The sequence below is a fragment of the Bos indicus x Bos taurus genome, chromosome 2 (genome assembly GCF_003369695.1).
Source record: "Bos indicus x Bos taurus breed Angus x Brahman F1 hybrid chromosome 2, Bos_hybrid_MaternalHap_v2.0, whole genome shotgun sequence".
NCBI classification, from domain to species: Eukaryota; Metazoa; Chordata; class Mammalia; order Artiodactyla; family Bovidae; genus Bos; species Bos indicus x Bos taurus.
In genome coordinates this window covers 106,394,060-106,417,320 of record NC_040077.1, presented here as the reverse complement: position 1 = coordinate 106,417,320, position 23,261 = coordinate 106,394,060, and the positions used below count along the sequence as shown (strand labels likewise).

The following is a 23,261-nucleotide window of genomic DNA, read 5'->3' as shown; positions in this document are numbered from 1 at the left end:
AATGACAAATCTCTTAGTTCAAGTAATTGATTGGATTTTTTTTTTCCCCCTACCAGCCATGAAACCTTCTCAGGGTTCTGGTAGTTTTGGAGCTATTCTGGGCAGCAGGACCTCACAGAAGGAAACCAACAGGCAGCTTTCTTATTCAGACAATCAGGTATGTTCATTTGAATCTTTCTAGCTTTTTTTTAAGATGATAATCTTAGACATTCTATAAGGTAGTTGTAGGAAGTAGAATTTAGATTGTAATGTCTAATAATTCTGGCATTATCACAAGGATACTTTCCACATACCTGAAATTTATCACAGTGTAGTTTTTGAAAACATAGCTTTGAAGTTAGATGTGGGTTTGAGATTTGGTGCTGCCTCTTACTAGTTATAGGCCATTGGAGAAGCTCCTCCTTAAGTATCTCAAGCCTTAGTACCCATCTGTAAAATTGAGACAGCAAAAATACTTTAAGCGTTGCTGTGAAATAATGCGTATTATAAAAATGCTTAGCCCCCAATACCACTAAACCCTGTAAATATTTGCCGTTGCTATTTCTTTGATGCTTTTTTGAGTCTGTTCTACATTATGAACTTTACCTATACTATATGATATTAGACTGATTTGTTGGGTCTTCTATTTGCTTTTTAATAATTTTTCTTTGATAAATATTCAGCCAGTCCTGAGACTTACATTGCACTATTGCACCTTAGCAGTCCTATGTCTCTCTTAATTTGTCTTACAAAGGTAAACCAGGTGTATAGAGAAACTTTGAAACTCTCCTGTAAGTAATGAATTCTGTTTAACTGTGTAGAGATGGGTTGATTACTTAAACCATTTACTGGATTAAGCAATCAGTGAATAAGGTTTCTTTTTGTTAGTTTCTTTTTACAAGTTGAGTGTTTTTTGTTTTTTTTTAACATTTTAATTGAGGTATGATTGATATCCAGTAAATTGCACATATTTAAAGTGTGTGGTTTGATATGTTTTGATTTATGTATGTACCTGCAAAATCATAACCATAATCAACGTAGTGAACATAGCCATAGCCCTTGAAAGCTTCTTCATCCCCCTTTGTAATCCTTCTCTCCAGCTCCCTGTCCGGCCCCTATCCCTAAGCCATGAGTGAATTGCTCTCTGTCACTCTAGATTACTTTGCATTTTTCTAGAGTTTTATATAAGTGGAATCAGTGTATAATTTTTTGTTTGGGTTTTTCACTCATAATTACTTTGAGGTTCATCCATTTACAGGTAGAAATTTAAAGTGTTAGAATATTTAAACTGTAAGTGTTAATGCATCTAGCAGAAGCAAATATTTATACTTTCACAAATAATGATTTCTATTAATAGTGGGATTATAAAATCAATTTTGTGGGTTGTGACTACCATTAAATAGAATAGAAAATAATAGAGAACATATTCTACACAGTAAGGATAAGTACTGGTTTTCGAAATTTTCTGTTTTATTTGTATGTATGTATAATGGGTTGTGATGTAGAATATTTCTCACTGTGGGGTCATGGTCAAAAAAGGTTGAAAAATATGCAAAACAGTATGCATATAGCATGCTACCACTTGTGTAACTAGAAAAATAAAATACTGATTTTCATTTCCTTAAAAATGTAGAATACTTACAAGGTGTAGGAGGATGGGAAGTAGAAGAACTGAGTGAATGACATTGGGGTGATAAAAGAGACTTCTCAGTATATGGCTTTTATAATAGTGTTTTGATTTTTTTTTTAATCTTGAGAATCAATTATCCATTTGAAAATCAGCTTTTTAAATCATTCATCCAGATGACCTCAGATTCTTTTTTTTTATTCTAAGATTATAATTCTGTGGAAAGTAATTAGAAATTTTCCATAGAGTTAAAGTGTGTATTCTCTCTGAATATTTTTGCTGTGTTTTGGGGTAGACTCTTTGATTCATCTTCTGCCAGTAGGTTCTGTCTCACCTTCAATCTCCCCATCATATGTATTTGTTTCATTTCTCCATACTAGAACCCCCTCAAAAATCATATGCTGTACATGTGACTTGGCTTTTAAATTGTGGCAACCAAATGTCATTGTTGCTCCTTTTTCTCACATTTATGTCACTTTGATGTAATGTGCTGTGCTTAGTCGCTCAATCGTGTCCAGCTCTTTGTGACCCCATGGACTGTAGCCCTCCAGGCTCCTCTGTGTATGGGGAGTCTCCAGGCAAGAATACTGGAGTGGGTTGCCATGTACTTCTGCAAGGGGTCTTCCTAACCCAGGGATTGAACCCAGGTCTCCCATATTGCAGGCAGATTCTTTACCAGCTGAGCCACCAGGGAAGCTCACTTTAAATTACTCATAATTGGATTTTCTTTCTTACAGATCTACTTTCATGTGGCTCTTATGTCTGTGAAGTTATTTTCTTTTTTTTTAATCAGTAATTCAGAGCAAATTCTTTTCTGCTTCTAGGTATGCTGTGGAATTTCTAAGCTTACAAGAGTACTATAGGAAAATACATGTCAAGCTCAATATCTGACACTGATTAGAATCACCTAATGTTCTTTAAAAAAAGAAGTACTGATGAATGGAGCTTACCCCCAGACCGGATAGGCTAGAATCTCTGGAGATGGGTCTCCAGTTGTGGATATTTTTTTTAAAAATTCCGTATATGAGGATCACTGGTCTAAACATATGCCAATTAATGTGAAAAATTAGCTATGTTAAACTCTATTCTTATAGGTCTCTTCAAAAAGAGGAAGTTTGGAAACTAAAGATGATACTCCATTTCGAAAAGTTCTTGGTAATCCAAGTAGAGGATCGATTAAGGCTGCAGCAGGAAATGGAGTAACTCCTGCCCGGACAATTCCCTCTTTGACATCTACATCCACACCTCTTAGATCAGGGTTATTAGAAAATAGGTATGAAATATTTTTTTTTTTTCTTTCTTAGTCATTAACTCTGCCTATTTAGAAATGTCTTTTAGACCTTTTAGAAAGTCCAATAACTTGGGGAAAAGAAGGAGACTTCTAGTTAAAAGAACAACTTGTAAAGCGCATTTTTTGGAGATAATATTTGTCTTTTGTGATTTATGTTAGTGACATGTATAGAGCTTGCAGACACACAGTATATTTAAATGTGGTGTATAGAGTTAGATAGCAGTAGTCACAGTTCTTGTTCTTGAGTATGTTGGTTTATACTTTTTAATAATGTGAAATAACCGTTTTTCTCTATTCTCTGTAGGACTGAAAAGAGAAAAAGAATGCTGTCATCTGGCTCAGAGTTGAATGAAGATTACCCTAAGGAAAATGATTCATCATCGTAAGTTGCTTTAAGAACTTTTATAACATTTGATCGGTATTTCTTCCATTAATAATTACAACCACTAGAGAAAATTGGGATGGTCTTCAGTTTATGGGAATCGCAAAGACAGAACAGGATTTAGAGTATTTTGGTAACAGTACACTGTAGGCTCAATAGAGAAAGGATTTGGCCATTAGTATTGCTTTGGTCATTTTAGTGCACTTCTCCCATCTTAGCTTTATTTGTTTGCAACACTTAAAATAAGGATAGAGCTGAAGAACTCTATATAAGTGTTTTTTGTTTGCTGCTCTTTTAGTATGAACCCCCTTCCTTCCTTCTTCCCTTTACCTGTAAAAAAAAAAAAAAAAAAGTACAATTTTTACCTTATTCATGTGAAAAGTTAACTTAGGGGTAAAAGGGTATTAAAACCAGCATAGGTTCTAGGCAAGGAGCATCAGTCTTTTAGAGCTACTTTTGGGGTTGAACAAAAGAGCACACCTGCAATAGGACAAAGAGCATGCCTGCAGTAGGACAGTCACTAGCTCACAATCCTCTTCCTCATAATGGGAGACTTGTGGATTTTGTTTTTTTGTCTCTGTCTTCTGAGAGAGAAAACTTATTACACAGTTGCCAGTTAATACCTTAACAGAAGTCAGTTGGTAGTCAGTTAACTGGTGTTGAAGGCCAAAGGGTCACCAGAAAGAAGTTGGGAAAAAAGTTAAAGAAACTTTTTATAGTTTGAGTTCTTGATTCTATTGCTGTAACAGATACAAAAATCTAGGTAGCTGATAAGACTGGCGTGTTCTCTTAAACTACAATCACCATAGTCTCAGGTTCCTTTGTCTTCTGTCTGCCATTCTTAATAAGTATCTTTCCTTTGATGAACCAAGTTAGCTTCAGCCTCCATTCTCATATCTGTATTCCTACTGGGAAGGAGGAAAGGAGCAAAGGGAGGGCATACAGCTTTTGTGTAGGCTGAAAATTTGTATACATAACTTTTATGCATATTACATTGGCCAAAACTTGGTCATGTGGTTATATCAAGTTACGAGGAGATCTGGGAAGTATGCCTCGCCCAAATTCTACTGTTATGACAAAGGAGTACAGTGGTTATTTGGGGACAACAGTCTGCCATAGTTTACCCTTCTAGCTAAAGATTTACCTTTGTTAATCATTCTTCCCATATGCAGAGTACCCCTACCTTCACCCTGATGGAGACAGCCTCTAAATCTCATTTAGTCATTATATCCAGCTCAGAGTCCAGGATCTCTGGGTTATGTGTAGTTCTCTCCATAAGGTCCAGCTGTGCCTTGGATTATACACCTCATGGTCTTGTTCACTTTGGTTCAGTTGCTCATTTGTATCTGAGTCCTTGCAACCCCCTTGCTTGCAGCACACCAGGCTTGCCTGTCCATCAGCAACTCCTGGAGCTTGCTCAGACTCATGCCCATCAAGTCGATGATGCCATCCAACCATGTCATCCTCTGTTGTCTCTTTCTCCTGCCTTCAATCTTTCCCATCATCAGGGTCTTTTCCAATGAGTTAGTTCTTTCATATCAGGTGGCCAAAGTATTGGAACTTCAGGTTCAGCATTAGTCCTTCCAATGAATATTCAGGATTGATTTCTTTTAGGATTGACTGGTTTGATCTTCTTGCCATCCAAGGGTCTCTCAAGAGTCTTCTCCAGCACCACAGTTCAAAAGCATTAATTCCTCTGTGCTCAGCTTTCTTTATGGTCCAACCCTTACATCCATACATGACTACTGGAAAAACCATAGCTTTGACTATAGGAACCTTTGTTGGCAAAGTGGTGTTGTACCTAAAAACTAAAAAGCAAGTTAATCTGCATTCCTCACTCCTGTCTCCACACACATAGCATTTATTATACATTGCTGGAGTAAGCAAAGGATAACCACAGCAAAAATTTCCATTTAGAAAAGACAAGGATTGGGAACTGAGGAGTCACTGGTCTATAGTAGAGATAAAATCTTGTTAGGCAGAAATTGTGAAGACAGTGAAAGCAGTGGAATAAGTTCTTAATTAACCCCTATAACAGTCTGTCCGATCCTCTGGGAGGAACCCTTGCTCTTTGTACTTCATATGACTCGTGGCTTTGCCCTTTAACAGATTCCCGTTGTCTGTTATCTTTCAAGGCCATAGCTGAAGGGGGTTTTGAAGACTCTGTTCTTTGGAGCCATGCAGCTTTGTAGCCTAGTTGATGCCGATGTAGTCCTGGAAGTTTAGAAAAGTCTAGAAATGTAAAAGTTTTAGAAGTTTTTTTAAAGGTAGAACATTCAGGGTTTTATAGGCTTGAGAAATAATTAGGGCCAGTATTTTTGTTATTATTTTGATTCTTTTAATTAATTATTATTTTGATTCTTTTAAATTTTGAAATAATTTTAGATTTACAGAAAAGTTGCAAAGATAATATTGAGATGTGCCTGTATACCCCTCATCCAGTTTTCCCGAATATTAACATCAGTTTTTCACAAACTACTTCTCTAGTTACCTCTTAGCATTGCCTTAGTTTGAGAATCAGAAGCAATTGGATTTTTTTAGTCCCATATGACCTCCACTTACCACACAATTTTAATTCTAGGACATTGGCACAGAGAGATGTATTCATTTTCAACCTTGATTGCAAACCTGCTAGTTCTAACCCAGATTTATTTGTCTTGAATAGAACCTTGCTGAGAGCAGTAAAAAGCACTAACACAGACCAGTGTTCTTAATTGTCTCAGTCTTTTCCTTTGAGTTCTGCCTCCTAAGACATTACAGGTAACAGTTCTGTGACTATTTTGCTGAGATATAACAGTGCTCACCAGCTTTCCAGTCAGTAATATCTGTGTTTTTACCCTCTGTCTTACTACTGAGCTAGTTCTTCCCAGAACAGGGTTCGAACCCATGTTACCTGCATTGGCAGGCTGATTCTTTACAAGACCACCAGGAAAGCCCCACCATCTTATTACAGGTTCTTCACATTGATGCTTTTCAATTTCTGGGTGAGAATATTTAAAAAGGAGGATTAGTGGGATGAGCTGTAGCTCTTTTTGTCCTTACTGCTACAAATAGCCTTGAGGCTATAACTGATATTATCTACTTCTAGGATCCATTCTGGATTTGCTGCTTTTTTCATTAACAATTCTTCCTGGTGGTATGACTGATATCTTCTTCCCTGAGGGATCCGAGCCCATGGTCACTGTGCACTTGTCAGGCTGTGGTTGCTGCAATTACCCATTCAGAGTTAAAACTGAGCTTGAAAGCACCAAGAGATTCCCTGGTGAATTTCCTTTATACCAGACACATTCTTCTTGCCCTTATCATGTAGCAGCTACCCTGCTGTCTTATAATAATTTAAGTCAGTTACAGTATGGTAACTCTTTTCCTTGCCTGTTGCTCTGCCAGCATGAGAAGCCCAAAATGAGTAGCAGCCATCGCTTTAGATTAAATGGGATTCTTCTTGTCCTGTCTTGTGAAAAATTTCCTCCTCTGGAAACCAGAACCGCTAGATCCACAAAATCTAAATTGAAGGAACAAGAAGCACAAATTCTCTAAGTGTGTTATTAAGACTGATAGTGGAGGCGTTCCTACTTCTTGGTTTCCAGACCCATGTATTCTCTATAAATGTAATGGCCTGTTGGTTTATGTTATATATTGTATCTTGAAGGGCACCCAGTGCCTAACGAGATCATCTCTAATCTACACCTTTAAAGACTGTGGCCGTCAGCTTTGAGGTAAATGTGATCTGTGATAGGGCCAGTGGATCCTTTGGTCCATATGCCTTTACTGTATTTTCCTCCTTTTCTTTTGTGTAAAGTGGATTCCTCATTCCACAATGATGTTATGTGAGATTTCATGTTAATAAATCATATACTCTTATAAAGCCCTCAGATAGCAGTGTAGCCAAGGCACTGTGGGTAGGAAAGGCAAAAGCAAACCTTAAATAATATGCCAGTCCCAGCCAGAATTAATTGCTACCCTTTCTGGGGTGGAAGGAATCTAATGTAATCAACTTATCACCAAATGTCTGGTTGGTTTCCTTAGGGGATAGTATTCATTCAAGGGCCAGGGATCAGCCTCTAGAGTAGCTGAACAATTGGACATTGAGCAGCATAAGTTGCTAAACCAGACTTATTAAAAGGGATCCCCTATTTTAGGGTGCACTTGGAGCTTTTACCTCTACCACCATGCCTATTACTCATGGGCCCTTTGTGGAAGTATTTGGATGGCTGAGTACAGAGATTGACTGGCATCCACTAGACAAGTTACCATGGGTGATTGTTTAATGTCTCTTCAGTGAAGTTCTCTGGTGAGCATTAACATGTGAAACAGATCTTCACCGTTTGTACATACTGTGCATAAACCTCTTTCATAAATCATTTTTCCCTGATTTTCCAGGCTTACTCCTAGGCCCCTGATCATCCATCTAGACCATTTACCACCATCCAGGGTTCCTCTGGCCCACGTTTCTCTCCATACAAAATGGACAGTGAGGTGCATTTCTCAAACTCTGTACAGTGGAGGATTTCGTCTTAGTCCTGTGTTCCAGGGTAGTCCCTTAGTGGAGCTACAATGCAGCAACAGTTCATTTTCAGCTTGTATCAATGTACCGAGATGATCCATCCATGAATCAGGCACAAGTTTTTTTCTTCTGTCTGGTCACCAGAATGCTCATAGATCTGTTTTCATTATCTATTCTTGTTTACTTGGATATACCACTCGCATTTTATGATGGATTGCTGCTGTAACTTCCTGATCTTACAACTTCATGGGTATGATAGCACCCAGCTCATGATGGCTTGCTCTGGTTGCATAGTTCCTTGATGACCCATAGTCTTTATGATTATTATTTAACCCATATCACTATATCAGTTATCTAGTGCTGTATAATAATATACTTGGAGAAGGCAATGGCTCCCCACTCCAGTACTCCTGCCTGGAAAATCCCATGGACGGAGGAGCCTGGTGGGCTGTCGTCCATGGGGTCCCACACAGTCGGACACGACTGAATGACTTAGCAATAGCAATAACGATATACTTAAAATAGTAACTGTTTACTATTGCTTATAAGTCAGTGGTCACTTAAGTGGTTCTGTTTATCTAGGCCTATCTTGGCCAGTTGTGACTGGATTCTCTCATTTTCTCATACATGCATGGTCATTTGGTAAGTTGGCTCGGGATCAGCTGGTCCACAGTGGCATTCCTTGTATGACTGGCTGTTGGCTGTCTAGTGGTTGGGGCGATGCAGGAGACTAGCCATGTTTTTTTTTTTCACCTGATAGGGTTACCCTGGAGTTAAGCACATGGCAGTGGTAGGGTTCCAAAAGAATGAGTGAAAATTTGCAAGGTGCCTGTAGCCTTAGAATCAGGACTCAGGTACTGTTGTGTCTGTTAGATTCTTTTGGGTAAAGGAAATCACTAGGCCAGCCTCATTAAGGGATAGGGAAACAGATGGCATTTCATAATAGAGGGCTTGGATACAAGGAAGGAAATAATTTGGGATTTTTTTTTTCAACAGCTTTATTGAGGTACAGTTTATACACCATAAAATTCACCTGTTTTAAATGTATAATTCTGTATTTTTGGTAAATTTTTTGAGTTGTGCAACCATCACCATAATCCAGTTTTAGAACATTTCTATGTTCTACCACATTTTTCAGACGCTGTCTACCACGTTTTTCAGACGCTGGAAAGATTGCATGAACTATATCCTCTTCTACTTTGTCCCAGCCCAGTTCACTACAGATGAAAAATCTTGGTGGTATTACACTTTAGGATACCAAAGATTTTACCACCAGCCAATGGTATTTCTGCTACCATTGCCGAACAATTGATCCAGTTCCAGAATCTTGTCCTTAGAGTGTGCTTCCTAGACCCTTTTCTAGCACTAACTGTTGTTCAAGTTTCTCAGAAACAAACCCTGAAATGGAGAGTAGTGTCCAAGTGATTTAGTTAGAAATTATTCCCAGGGGATACCAGGAAGGGACTGGGGGAAGCAAGATACTGCAGTGCAGGAGAAAATGAGTGAGTGTGATCTCAGACAGAAATCTGATCTCTGACCAGAAAAATGCAGAGTTCAGGCTTCATCCTAATCCCAGAGAGAAAATCTGTTACATGCATTTCACCTTAAAACTATTCTAATCCAAGGCAGGGGAGCTTGACTTCTATCCTTTAGCACCTGACCTTGCTTTTGACTCTGAGAGTGCAGGCAAAGGCTCTAGTAGCTTGAGGACAATCTTGTGAAGAGGAACCCTAGGTACTGACTATCAAAAAAATTTAAAAAACAACCCAAATAGAAGAACTTTAAAAAGAATAAATACATGTATATGCATAACTAAATCACTTTGCAGTACACCTGAAAGTAACAAAGCATTGTTAATCACCTATACTCTAATATTAAAAAAAAAAAATAGGGAGGAAAAAAACTTTAATTGGTGTGAAAGAGAAGATGCAAAAATAAGATCAGAGGGAATCTGGGTGGAGCATCTACATTGTCTGCTTGTAGGCTTTATTCATGATGGATCTCCTAAAATAAGCACTTTTAATCAAAGCATGAGCATGTTTCTCAATGGACCCTCTTTACTTAATATAGGTTCAGGTATTTGGGAATAATAGATCAGGGGAAAGGGGCTTAAGAAATTTTAACTTTATGTTCATGAACTTAAAGTAGTTTAGTCACTATGAACTGAAATGTTGACATTTAGTAAATAACATTTCAAATTACATAGACTATAAGAACATTTTGGATTTTGTTTATTTTACTTTTTAGAGCTATTCATTATCAAGCTTGAATGGTTTGCTTCTTTTTATTTACTTATTTTCAATGTTTTTACTTTTAATTTTTTCACTTTAGTTCTTAATTGATTCTTTTGGTCTTAGTAGCTGAATCATTTCGGCTAGGCTTGCTTTTGGCAAAGAAAACCTATATATTCTTGCTGTCTCTGATTTGACTTTTTTATAAAGGAACTGCTCCTTCATTTTTGCCTAATAACCAGGGTTTTGGATTGGATTGACTTTTGACTAGGTAATGAAAAGCTTGTTTTTATGATTCTCATTTGCATAAGGTTTTAACACCTTGTAGCATAACTTCTAAGCACATCAATTAATTCAGCAATTGAAATGTAAATTCTAATGACAACTATTTAAAATTAAGAATTATATCTTTATACATATATGTTTTAACTATAGGAACAACAAGGCTATGACAGATCCCTCAAGAAAGTATTTAACCAGCAGTAGAGAGAAGCAACTGAGTTTGAAACAGTCAGAAGAGAATAGGACATCAGGTAAGTATTTGGTCTTTGCATAATTTACTCGTTTATGATATGATATATAGTATTAGACTAGAAATAGAAATGTAAACTGAGGCATATTTCTCACATATTTAGGAACACTGCGTAAATTTTGTATTAGTTATTGGGTGTCAATTTATATCCTGTTGTTGCTGTTTAGTCACTCGGTTGTGTTCAACTCTTTGTGACCCCATGGACTGTGGCCCACCAGGCTTCTCTGTCCATGGGATTTCCCAGGCAGAAATCCTGGAGTTGGTTACCGTTTCCTTCTCCAGGGGATCTTCCCAACCCAGGGATCAAATCCATGTCCCCTGCTTGGCAGGTGGATATTTTACCACTGAGCCCCCTGGGAAGTCCTAATTTGTATCCTAGTACTTAGCTAAAATATTTTTTAAAATATTAGAACTATAAGGGAATTTTTATTTTGCTTACAAGGAATTTAAGCTTTATATCTCCCTATTCAACTACCTAGAATTAAGTTCTTTCATTGTCAAAGTACCTGGACCATGGAATGAACCCAAGGAGTTAAAGTTATTGAAATTAAAACTTATCAGTGTTGCTGGTTATTAGAAGTTCCAGAAGATCTTGTAATTATCGCATAAAGCAGTTGTATAAGCTCACCTTGTTTTTAACAAAAACTAAAAGATTGTCTCTGAATTTTTATTGCTGCTTCCTATACTTAGCATCATTCTGGTCCTCTGAACTTCTTAGAGACTCATGTATCTAGTATTGATTTGAATATTGTATTTAACTTGAAATTGAAGAAAGCTAAAATATGGCATGATTTTGATAAATTGGGAGTTGGAGAGAATTCATTTCATCTGGACTCTAGAAACAGTCTCCTTTTAGGGGTTCAGACATATATAAATTAGACTCTGACAGAAAGAGAAAGCTCTAATATAATTATCACTTCTGAAGTAATAATTCATTATATAAATTCTGTTTTTTGGTTTTCAGCTTTTACAATCAACCTATGGTTAGAAAGGACTTCCCTGGTAGCTCAGACAGTAAAGCGTCTGCCTACAATGCAGGAGACCCAGGTTCAATCCCTGGGTCGGGAAGATCCTCTGGAGAAGGAAATGGCAACCCACTCCAGTACTCTTGCCTGGAAATCCCCTGGACAGAGGAGCGTGGTAGGCTACAGTCCATGGGGTCGCAAAGAGTCGGACACGACTGAGCAACTTCACTTTCACTTTCACTATAGTTAGAAAACAGAATACTTAAAGATGTATTAATAGTTAACAGATGCATTAATACTTAATACTGTTGAAGTAATGGTACATCTTACAAGTGTTGATGTGGAAGAGGAGAGAGAGAGGAAAGTATAAGGGGTCAGGTGGTAAAAAGTTTCATGGAACAAAATGTAGAGAGTTTTAAGTGTGTTAGGTTAACATTGCAAAGTTCATCAGTAGAACTCAAGTAACACAACTGATGGGGAGTTCCTAAGTAATCCAGTGGTCAGGACCTGGTGATTTCACTGTCATTGGCTGGAGTTCAATCCCTGGTCGAGGAACTAAGATCTCACAAGCCACAGACAAAAAATAAATAAAATAATAAAATAACACAACTGATAATTGGTTGGAGAGAAGAGAAGAAGAGTAGAGGTGATAAAAATGAGAAATTCTAATTTTTCTTGAGGGAGCCAGCTGATGCTGTTTAAAATTAATAAATTGAGAAATTATACAAATGTTATACAAATTGTACCTAATGTTATGGAGGAAATCAGAGAAACTGAATTTCAAAAACTGGTTAGAAATTGGGAGAAAAATTTGTGGAGCTTTAGGACTAGAGAGTATTCTTTTGTAACCTCTTATAAACTTTTTCACAGCGTTTGCTCTTCAGACATGCATAATATGTATGTATTACTTTGATGAAAAGAAAGGGGAAAATAGAGTTAAATATAAACAAGCCCAATGCGTAATTTTATTATTAAATGAACTTGAATGGTTGATTTAGGAGTTAAATTTTTCCTGTGTCTGTTCATTTTTTTAGGGCTTCTACCTTTGCAGTCGTCATCTTTTTATGGTAGCAGAACTGCAGCCAAGGACTATTCTCCTGGCAGCACTAACTTAGACAGGTATGCACTGACTATATGCCTTGTGAGAACTTAAAGAGCTTTCTTCAGAATATTAAATGATGGGAGGATCTATGTGTTGTGCTCTAAATGAATACCAGTGTTTTTAACAACATAGATGAAAATTACAGATTCATGACATTTTAGTTACAGGGTACTCTAGAAGTGTTTTAGTTCAAACTATTACTTTTTATGTTTTTCAACACGTGTATAAACCTGATGTCTAGGAAGACTTGTCCTGAGGCCACAGGTTTTGACTGGCAATGTGATCAGATTCTAGACCAGTGTATTTTCCATTATCCCAAGTAAAGTAATTCCCCACTGAGACATTTTAAAATTGCCTTTATTGCTTGCATGTTTGTTAAGCTACCTACCAGAATTTAAGGTGTTTTCCTAAAAGAGCAAAAAGTTTCACCTTAGTATCTTTTACTGGAAAAGGCTAGTCAGAAATTTAATTTGGTGATTCTAGAAATACAGCTCAGATGGTAAAGAATCTGCCTGCAATGCAGGAGACCCAGGTTTGATCCTGGGTCAGGAAGGTCCCCTGGAAAAGGAAATGGCAACCCATTCCAGTGTTCTTGCCTGTAGAATTCCATGGACAGAGGAGCCTAGTGGGCTACAGTCCGTGGAGTCGCAGAGTCGGACACAGCTGAGCTACTGACACACAGAGATGTAGGTTAAATTTTTGAGGTTTATTGAGTATGAATATATGAGACAACTGCTAAGCACTTGTCAAAGAGATGTGTTCATAGATTGCCACACAGAAGGGCAGTTGTAAAAAGTGAGAGTATAAATACGCTATTATATAGCATAATGACCACTCATAGATAATGACCAGTTAAGTCATATTTTATTTTTTGCTAGAATTTAATTCAAAGTGGTAAAAACACCTAGATTATTTGTGTTAAATGATTAAGGTGAGTTAAAGAATTTGATATTAGATATACTCAGCCTTGGGTGGAATCTTTCGAGCACTTTATGAATGCAATGGTTTACTCTTTGAATTTAAAAGAGGAAGCTTAATATATTTCTGCTTATTAGAAGAATCTTAAAGGAATCCAAGTTGAAAAAAAACTAAATTTGGTTTTCAGCTGTTTAAATACAATACAGATTTCTTTTCAAAGTAATAGAGTGAGCATATTCATTGCACACAGGAATTATTGAACAAATAAAAATTTCTTTTAATACAAAACTACCCTCAAAGATAAGATGAAAATTTTCAGACTGGTAAGAAAAATAATGCTGAGTAAAGGCTGAAGCCATAAAGCACGTATAAAACCCAGGCTGGAGTCAAGTATTTAGGGCTGGGTCTTCAAAACCAACATGAGGTTGGAAACTGAACATGACCCCCAATCAGAACCTGATTTCTTATCTGAAGATACATGAAGCTGGATATCTCAAACTGCCCTCTGTGCTGGTAAGTAAGTGTTAGTCTCCCAGTCATGCCCGACTCTTTGCGACCCCATGGACTGCAGCCCAACAGGCTGCCCCATCCATGAGATTCTCCAGGCAAGGATACTGGAGTGGGTGCCAATTCCCTCTCCATTGTGCTAGTAAACCAAGCCCAAACACTTCTATGTAACTGCCTACGTATGGAACCTTAAATATGCTGCTTACCTGACGCTCCCTCTACTTGTGCTCAGTCACTTCAGTTGTGTCCAACTCTTTGCAAACCCTATGGACTGTAGTGCACCAGGCTCGTTTGTCCATAGGATTTTCCCAGCAAAAATGCTGGAGTGGGTTGCCATTCCCTCCTTCAGGAGCTCTTCCCGACCCAGGGATCAAACCCATGTCTCCCACATTGCAGGCAGTTTCTTTACCACTGAGCCACTGGGGAAGCCTGATAGAAAGCAAATATCCAAAAATGGGGTTTGCACTAATTGGTATCTGCTTTAATGTTTCCTATGTAGGGGCAAAAATTCTGAACCCCTGATATAAAGTCCTGTGCAGATTAGAGGTCCAGACTGAGACAGCTACTAAACAAGCAAAAATGCATGATCATAGGATGTAGCATAGATAAAGAGGAGATTGTAAATGCAATGAATTTTATTTAAAAAGATTTATGGAAAATTTATTTCAAATTCATTAAAAATCTATGAATTTATAAAAAAGATTTATGTAGGGCTTCTTGGTCTACCCTCCATTTTTTTCTTTTTTAACCGTCTATGCTGGGAAAGATTGAGGGCAGGAGGAGAAGGGAACGACAGAGGATGAGATGGTTGGATGGCATCACCAACTCAATGGACGTGGGTTTGGGTGAACTCCGGGGAGTTGGTGATGGCCAGGGAGGCCTGGCATGCTGTGGTTCATGGGGTCGCAAAGAGTCAGACATGACTGAGCGACTGAACTTAACTATGTCTTAATAGCATTTTGGACAAAAAAAAAATAGACTAAGGAGAATAAAGGAAGGAAATTTGTCAAAGAAGTACTGGATGAAAATGATGAAAGTCCACACTGAAAAGCCTCAACAAATGCCAAACAGCGGATACATATTTTTTAAATCTACATTGTGGAAGATGATGGGTTAAGAAATTTTTAAAAGCTGCCAGAAACAAAAATATCATCTATAAAACGAAAACAGACTGACATCAGCAATAGTAGGGACAGATGATATCAAAGAATTACACATCCAGTTAAATTTTAATCCAAAAATGCAAGGACAGAATTTATTTAGCAAGAAGAAAAGTGAACAAAGGGAGGAGTAGAAGTAGGAAAAATCAGTGAGCAAAAAAAATTTTAAGCATATTTAAAAATTAAGTACCTTTAAAATTTATTCTTTTGTAGAAGTAATAAGGGCATAATAAGGTAGAAACTTCAGAAGCTACAGAGTGCATGCAGTGAAAAGTATATCTCTCCTAACTCCTACTTGTTCATTTTCTTTAAGGAGGCAACTGCTATTACTAATATCTTTACAGACTTATTATGCATCTAAATATATTTTTAATAGTTTTTATAAAAATGATTAGGATTGAAAACAAAAGATTAACAGAATAGTATACTAATAAGAGGTTACAATAAATGAGTGGAGAAGAGTATGGGAAATTAAAACATTTTAAGTTCCTTATTTTGTTTGAGAGGAGGCCACAGTTAACTTTGTTGTTGTTCAGTCTCTCATTTGTGTCCAACTCGTTGCAGCCCCTGTGGACTGCAGCACACCAGGCCTCCCTCAACATTTCCTGGAGCTTGTGCAAACTCATATGCCTTGAGTCCGTGATGCCATCCAACCATCTTGTCCTCTATCGTCCCCTTCTCCTGCCTTCAATCTTTCCCAGCATCAGGGTCTTTTCTAATGAGTTGGCTCTTTGTCTCAGGTGGCCAAAATATTGGAGTTTAAGCATTAGTCCTTCCGATGAATATTCAGAATTGATTTTCCTGCAAAAGTCACAGCTTTGATGACACAGACCTTTACAGCAAAGTAATGGCTCTGCTTTTTAATATATTCTCTCGGTTGGTCGTACCTTTTCTTCCAAGGATCAAGCATCTTTTTAAATTTCATGGCTGCGTTCACCATCTGCAGTGATTTTGAAGTCCAAGAAAATAAAGTCTGTCACAGTTTCCATTGTTTCCCCATCTGTTTGCTGTGAGGTGATGGGACTGAATACCATTATCTTAGTTCTTTGAATGCTGAGTTTTAAGCCAGCTTTTTCATGCTCCTCTTTCACCTTTATCAAGAGGCTCTTTAGTTCTTTGCTTTCTGCCATAAGGGTGGTGTCATTTGTGTATTGCTATTTCTCCTGGCAATCTTGATTTCACCTTATGGTTCATCCAGCCCAGCATTTCGCATGATGTACTCTGCATATAAGTTAAATAAGCAGGGTAACAGTATACAGCCTTGACGTACTCCTTTCCCAGTTTTGAACCAGTCTGTTGTTCCATGTCCAGTTCTAACTGTTGCTTCTTGACCTGCGTATAGATTTCTCAGGAGGTAGGTAAGGTGGTCTGTTATTCCCATCTCATGAAGAATTTTCCACAGTTTGTTGTGATCTACATAGTCAAAGGCTTTGGCAACATCAGTAAAACAGAAGGAGATGTTTTTCTGGAACTCTCTTGCTTTTTTGATGATCCAACAGATGTTGGCAATTTGATCTCTGTTTCTTCTACCTTTTCTACATCCAACTTGAATATCTGGAAGTTCTCGGTTCACGTACTCTTGAAGCCTGGCTTGGAGAATTTTGAGCATTACTTTGCTAGCATGTGAAATAAGTCCAATTGTGCAGTAGTTTGAACATTCTTTGGCATTGCTCTTCTTTGGGATTTTAATGAAAACTGACCTTTTCCAGTCCTGTGGCTACTGCTGAATTTTCCAAATTTGCTGACATATTGAGTGCAGCACTTTCACAGCATCATCTTTTAGGATTTGAATTAGCTCAACTGGAATTCCATCACCTCCACTTGCTTTGTTTGTAGTGATGCTTCCTAAAGGCCACTTGATTTCACATTCCAAGATGTCTGGCTCTAGGTGAGAGATCACACCATCATGGTTATCTGGGTCATGAAGATCTTTTTTGTATAGTTCTTCTGTGTATTCTTGCCACTTCTTAGTATATTCTGCTTCTGTTAGGTCCATACCTTTTCTGTCCCTTACTATGCCCATCTTTGCATGAAATGTTCCCTTGGTATCTCTGACTCTCTTGAAGAGATCTCTAGTCTTTCCCTTTCTGTTGTTTTCCTCTATTTCTTTGCACTGTTCACTTGGGAGGGCTTTCTTATCTCTCCTTGCTATTCTTTGGAACTCTATTCAGATGCTTATATCTTTCCTTTTCTCCTTTGCCTTTCACTTCTCTTTTTTTCTCAGCTATGTGTAAGGCCTCCTAAGACAACCATTTTGCCTTTTTGCATTTCTTTTCTTGGGGATGGTTTTGATCACCACCTCTTGTACAATGTCACGAACCTCTGTCTTCTGTAGTTCTTCAGGTACTCTGTCCATTAGATCTAATCCCTGCAATCTATTTGTCAATCTAATCCCTGGAATCTATTTGTGATTTCCACTGTATAATCGTAAGGGATTTGATTTCGGTCATACCTGAATGATCTAGTGATTTTCCCTACTTTCATCAATTTAAGTCTGAATTTGACAATAAGAAGTTCATGATCTGAACCACTCACCTCCCATTCTTGTTTTGCTGACTGTATAGAGCTCCTTCATCTTCTGCTGCAAAGAATATAATCAATCTGATTTCAGTATTGACCATCTGGTGGTGTCCATGTGTATAGTCGTCTCTTGTGTTGTTGGAAGAAGATGTTTTCTATGACCAGTGCATTCTCTTGGCAAAACTCTGTTAGACTTTGCCCTGCTTCATTTTGTACTCCAAGGCCAAACGTTACTCTAGGTATCTTTTGACTTCTTACTTTTGCTTTCCAGTCCCCTATGATGAAAAGGACATTTTTGGCATTAACTTAGACATATTAAAAAGTTAAAGATGACTTCCACTTCTGTCCAAGATGGACTGTCAAGGACCACATTATCCTCCTTCCTTAAACAACCAAGAACTGGACAAACTATGTGAAACATTGCATCTCAAGACATTGGACATGAATCAGTGAAGGACAGTGATCCCTGAGAGATGGGAAACAAATTAGCCTTATGACTATGTTAGCTTGCTTGCTAGTGAAAGTTTCTAGGTTGCCACACAGGGAGGGGGAACCAGGCAGAGCCAGTCCTGGGCTCTTCCTGAGTTGAGGAAGCGGAGCTAGGAAACTAGGGAATGCAAGGTGGCTAGAATTCACAGAGCGGAGTACCAGAAGGGAAAGCTACACAAAGAAGGAATTTTTGCAGAGTCCCCCTTGAGTATTCATTTTTAGTGCTGAGCAGCATATGCAGGTGAGGAGACTGGTCAAGGCCAGGGAAAGAACCACCCTAAAGGATCTAAGTGGATGATACTTAGAATATACATAAAGCCAGGCATAGTTCCTGTTCCCTAATGGCAGTTTGAATGCCTACAAAAAGACTTGCCTCATTAATGAGGAAAAACTTTCCCTAGACGAATTGCTGCTCTGCTTCCAGATAACAGACCTTAAATCCAACATTGTACTGTTTCTGGGTAACCTAACCACATCCCAGAACAAAATTTGAGAATGTTTATAGAAATAAAAAGTATCCAATACCCCACAAGATAAAATTCACAGTGTCTGGGATCCAAGAAAATATTATGAAGTGTACAAAGAAACAGGAAAAAACAACTCATAAGGAAGACAAAAATTAATAAATACTGACTCAGAAATGACACATGATATAATTAGTAAACCAAGGGTGTTAGGTTATTAACCTACATCAGTAATGACACTAAGTATAAATACACTAAATGTTTCAGTAAAAGACTGGATTTTAAAGGAAGAATAATAATCTATATGCTATTTAAAAGACAACTGCAGTATAAAGATGGAGAAAGGTTGAAAACAGAAGGATGAAAAAATATACATTTGTCTTGTCCAAACTATAGTGTATAGGAGTACATAGTAACGAATAAAGCTGATAGAAAGCTAATGATAACTTCAGGGTTGTGATTGGGAAGGGGCACTTGGAGGTTTTTGACATTAATAGTTGTTACTTATGTGTTTGCTTTATAAAAATATGTTAAGCTCCACACTTTAAACAACTGTGCTACACATTGGACTTTTCTATTCTATTTCACAGTTTTGTTTTGTTTTTTTAAGTAAAAAACTAAACAGTGGCTAACAGATGTCCTTGGCACATAGTAAGTTGTTCGAGTACAGTTGGTTTTTCCTTATAAAAAAGTGTATCATATTCCTGCTTTATAGGATGCAAAAAGTAAATGTCCAGGCAGATTAAAGACCTGAATAGGAGGGAAAACAAGATTTTAAATTGTTAAAAGCATATAGGAAACCATTTCTCTGACCTTACTTTATAGAATGATTCTTAAGACAGAAATTGAAACCATAAAGAAAGACTGATATGTTCAACTTAGGTAATAATGAGGAAATTATAAAATAACAATGAAATCATGTTCCATTCATTAGAGGGATAATACTGTAACGGAGACTATGTGAAAAGGGGAAATTCTCCATTGGGGGAAATTCTTTATTGGTGGAAATATAAATTGGTACAGCATTTTTGGGAAACAGTCATTAGCTAGGAAAATTTTAAATGAAAATTAGAAATATTCCTAACATTTTCACTGCTAAGCATATAAATCAGAATAAGTTCTCAAGGAGATTGGGTAAGAATATATGTTGCATAATAGTGGAAAGAGTTCACTGCCTAAAGGTTTTCAAGACTAGGTAAACTGATGTATGATAGCCATCAAGTGGATACAAGTGAATAAAAAGTAAAACTATTTTTTCTCAAGCCATTAACTTGGCTTATTTTGATTGTACATTACCATATTATTTGCCTCTTCAGCTCCCTGTCACCAGATTTGCTAATTTACATTTGTGAAATTTTTTTCCCAAGTGATCATTATTACTGATATTTCCTCAAATTTAGGACATTTACTTTCCCCTAGACATTGACTTCTCTGAATCTAGTAGGGGAAGAAAGCAGTATTCAAATTTGTTTTGTTTCTTCATTATTTTTTCTTTTTCATAGGACTAATATTTCAAGCCAAACTCCATCTGCCAAAAGAAGTTTGGGATTTCTTCCTCAGCCAGCTCCTCTTTCTGTTAAAAAACTGAGGTGTAACCAGGATTACACTGGCTGGAACAAGCCAAGAGTGCCCCTTTCCTCTCACCAACAGCAGCAACTGCAGGGGTAGGTAAATTATTTTATTTTGCTTTCTTTTTATAAAGTGATTCAACGGAAGTATGTTTTACTTGGTATGTGTGCATGCTAAATCTCTCTAGTTGTGTCCGACTCTTTGTGTCCCCGTGGACTGTAGCCCACCAGGCTCCTTTGTCCATGGGGATTCTCCAGGCAAGAATACTGGAGTGGGTTGCCATGCCCTCCTCCAGGGGATCTTCCTGACCCAGAGATCAAACCCATATGTCTTACATCTGCTATATTGGTCTCTTACATCTGCTGTATTGGCAGACCAGTTCTTTACCACTAGCACCACCTGGGAAGCCCTTTTACTTGGTGTAAAAAATGATTAAAAGAGTCATAAATTATAGTTCTCAAATATTTTTTCACTTATTAAAGATTTATCACATCCATGAAGTTCCGTTCATTATCTGGTCTCTGATTTTTGGACTTGAAAACAAAATACACGTGTGTGTGTGTTTCTGTGTAAATGTATGCTGCTCCTGCTGCCAAGTCGCTTCAGTTGTGTCCGACTGTGCGACCCCATAGACGGCAGCCCACCAGGCTTCCCTGTCCTTGGGATTCTCCAGGCAAGAACACTGGAGTGGGTTGCCATTTCCTTCTCCAGTGCATGAAAGTGAAAAGTGAAAATGAAGTCGCTCAGTTGTGTCCGACTCTTAGCGACCCCATGGACTGTAGCCCACCAGGCTCCTCCAAATGTGTATATATATATGAAACATCATAAAGCAGAAAATGCATATTCTTAAATCTCATATACTTCATCCATCTCCTTAGATACTTCAGTATTAATTTTATTTTTCTCTTTCCCAGCCCCTTCATGCTTATATTTTTATTAACCATAAAAAATGAGATCATGGTATAATAGCTATAATAATAATATCAATCATAGCTAAAGTGTTTGTTATGTGCCAGAAACTGTGTTTCAATGAATTTTGTCTTTAAATCCTCACAGTAGCTCTCTGAGCTAGATGTATTTAAAAATCTGTTTTTGTAGATTAATGGAGTAAGGCTTGTGCTTCCCTGGTAGCTAAGCTGGCAAAGAATCCACCTGCAATGCAGGAGACCCTGGCTCAATTCCTGGGTCGGGGAAATTCCCTGGAGAAGGGATAGGAGACCCATTCCAGTATTCTTGGTCTTCCCTGGTGACTCAGATGGTAAAGAATCTGCCTACAGGGCAGGAGACCTGGGTTCAAGACCTGAGTTCTATCCCTTGGTTGGAAGATCCCCTGGAGGAGGGCATGACAACCCTCTCCAGTATTCTTACCTGGAGAATCCCATGGACAGAGGAGCCTGGCGGGCTACAGTCCATGGGGTTGCAAAGAGTCAGATGTGACCGAGCGCCTACACACGGCACAGCACAACTAAGGCTTAGAGGAATTAATTAACTTACTTGAGGTGTTGTAATACACTAATAGTGAATCTAGGCAGTTGGAGCCCTCTTGCATTTTTTTCCTTCCAGCTTTATTGCAGTATAATTGACATACAGCACTGTATAAGGTTAAATTGTACAGCATAATAATTTGACTCATGTATATCATGAAATGATTACCACAGTAAGTTTAGTGACTATCAGTCATCTTACATAAATATAAAAGAAAAAGAAAATTTTTAATTGAAGTATAGTTGATTTACAGTGTTGTGTTAATTTCTGCTATACAGCATAATGATTCAGTTATACATATTTAAGATTTTCTTTTCCATATGGTTTATCATAGGATATTGAATATAGCTTCCTGTGCTATATTCAATAACAGCAAGTAGGACCTTGCTGTTCATCCTTTCTGTATATAATAGCTTAGATCTGCTGACCCCAACTTCCAACTCTATCCCTCCCCTTGGCAACCACCAGATGTTGTTTATGACCATGACTCTGTTTCATGGTTAATTTGTGACATATTTTCGATTCCACATATGAGTAATATCATATGGCATTTGTCTTTCCCTTTCTGATTTACTTCACTTAGTGTGATAATCTCTAGTTGTATCTGTGTTGCTGCATATGGCATTATTTCATTCTTTTTTATGGCTGAGTAGTAGTCATATATATATACACACACACAGCACATTTTCTTTATCCATTCATCTGTCAGTGGACATTGGGTTTGTTTCCGTGTCTTGGCTACTGTGAATAGTGCTACTGTGAACATAGGGCTGCATGTGTCTTTTTTAATTATAGTTTTGTCTAGATATATCCCCAGGAGTAAGACTGCTGGATCATCTGGTAATTCTTCTACCACCACCACGACCCATTAAGGAAAGTACACTTTGTTAAACTAACAGAAGAGGATGTGCTTGAATTAGTCACCAGATCCACAAAATGAATACAAATGTTAAAAAACAGGCCACCTCTGTACAGACTAGAAGTGAAAAACAGAAATACAAATCAAAATATTTAGTCCAGTAAAAATTCTGCTCCAAAAACCAATATAAACTGCAAGAAAATTGTTATATAGCACTCAAAACTGAATTAAATATCCTCAAATAAGCATTTGAAGATATGAAAAAAAGCACCATAAATCAATAATTCTAACCCACAATCAGAATGGGCAAGCAGGAAGAAATGACAGTTGCTTGAACACAAAAGAGAGAGAGGAAGAAAGACAACATCATATCAAAAATTAAGTCTAAATGAAAGTTCCCCAAGGGAAAATAAGTTCAAATGAAAATTTAATAAGGGACTTTGAAGGAAAAAACAAGGAGGAAAATAAGATAAAGAAGTATAAGCGGTCAGTGAGGAAGTGGTTGAATTAGAAAACAGACAAGGAAGGTCCCATGGCACATATAATTAGAATCTCTGAAGAAAAAAAAATCCTGACAGTGAAACAGAATTAGTATTTACAACCATAACCCAAGAAAACTTTGAAATAAAATTTTCAGAAATAAAATTACTGAATTTATATATTCAAAGAGCCCTCCA

At 37.5% G+C, this 23,261-nt stretch overlaps 1 protein-coding gene across 5 annotated transcripts in view; it reads left to right on the top strand.

The window, feature by feature from the left end:
* USP37 (ubiquitin specific peptidase 37) overlaps positions 1-23,261 on the top strand; it is an 85,321-nt gene that overhangs the window by 16,702 nt on the left and 45,358 nt on the right. For all 5 annotated transcript variants that reach the window (XM_027513402.1, XM_027567453.1, XM_027513396.1 and 2 more), the window contains 6 exons: positions 57-157; positions 2,701-2,879; positions 3,202-3,279; positions 10,450-10,547; positions 12,546-12,630; positions 20,174-20,335. In XM_027513402.1, the coding sequence (XP_027369203.1) occupies positions 57-157; positions 2,701-2,879; positions 3,202-3,279; positions 10,450-10,547; positions 12,546-12,630; positions 20,174-20,335 (703 nt within the window). The remainder of the gene's footprint in view (positions 1-56; positions 158-2,700; positions 2,880-3,201; positions 3,280-10,449; positions 10,548-12,545; positions 12,631-20,173; positions 20,336-23,261) is intronic.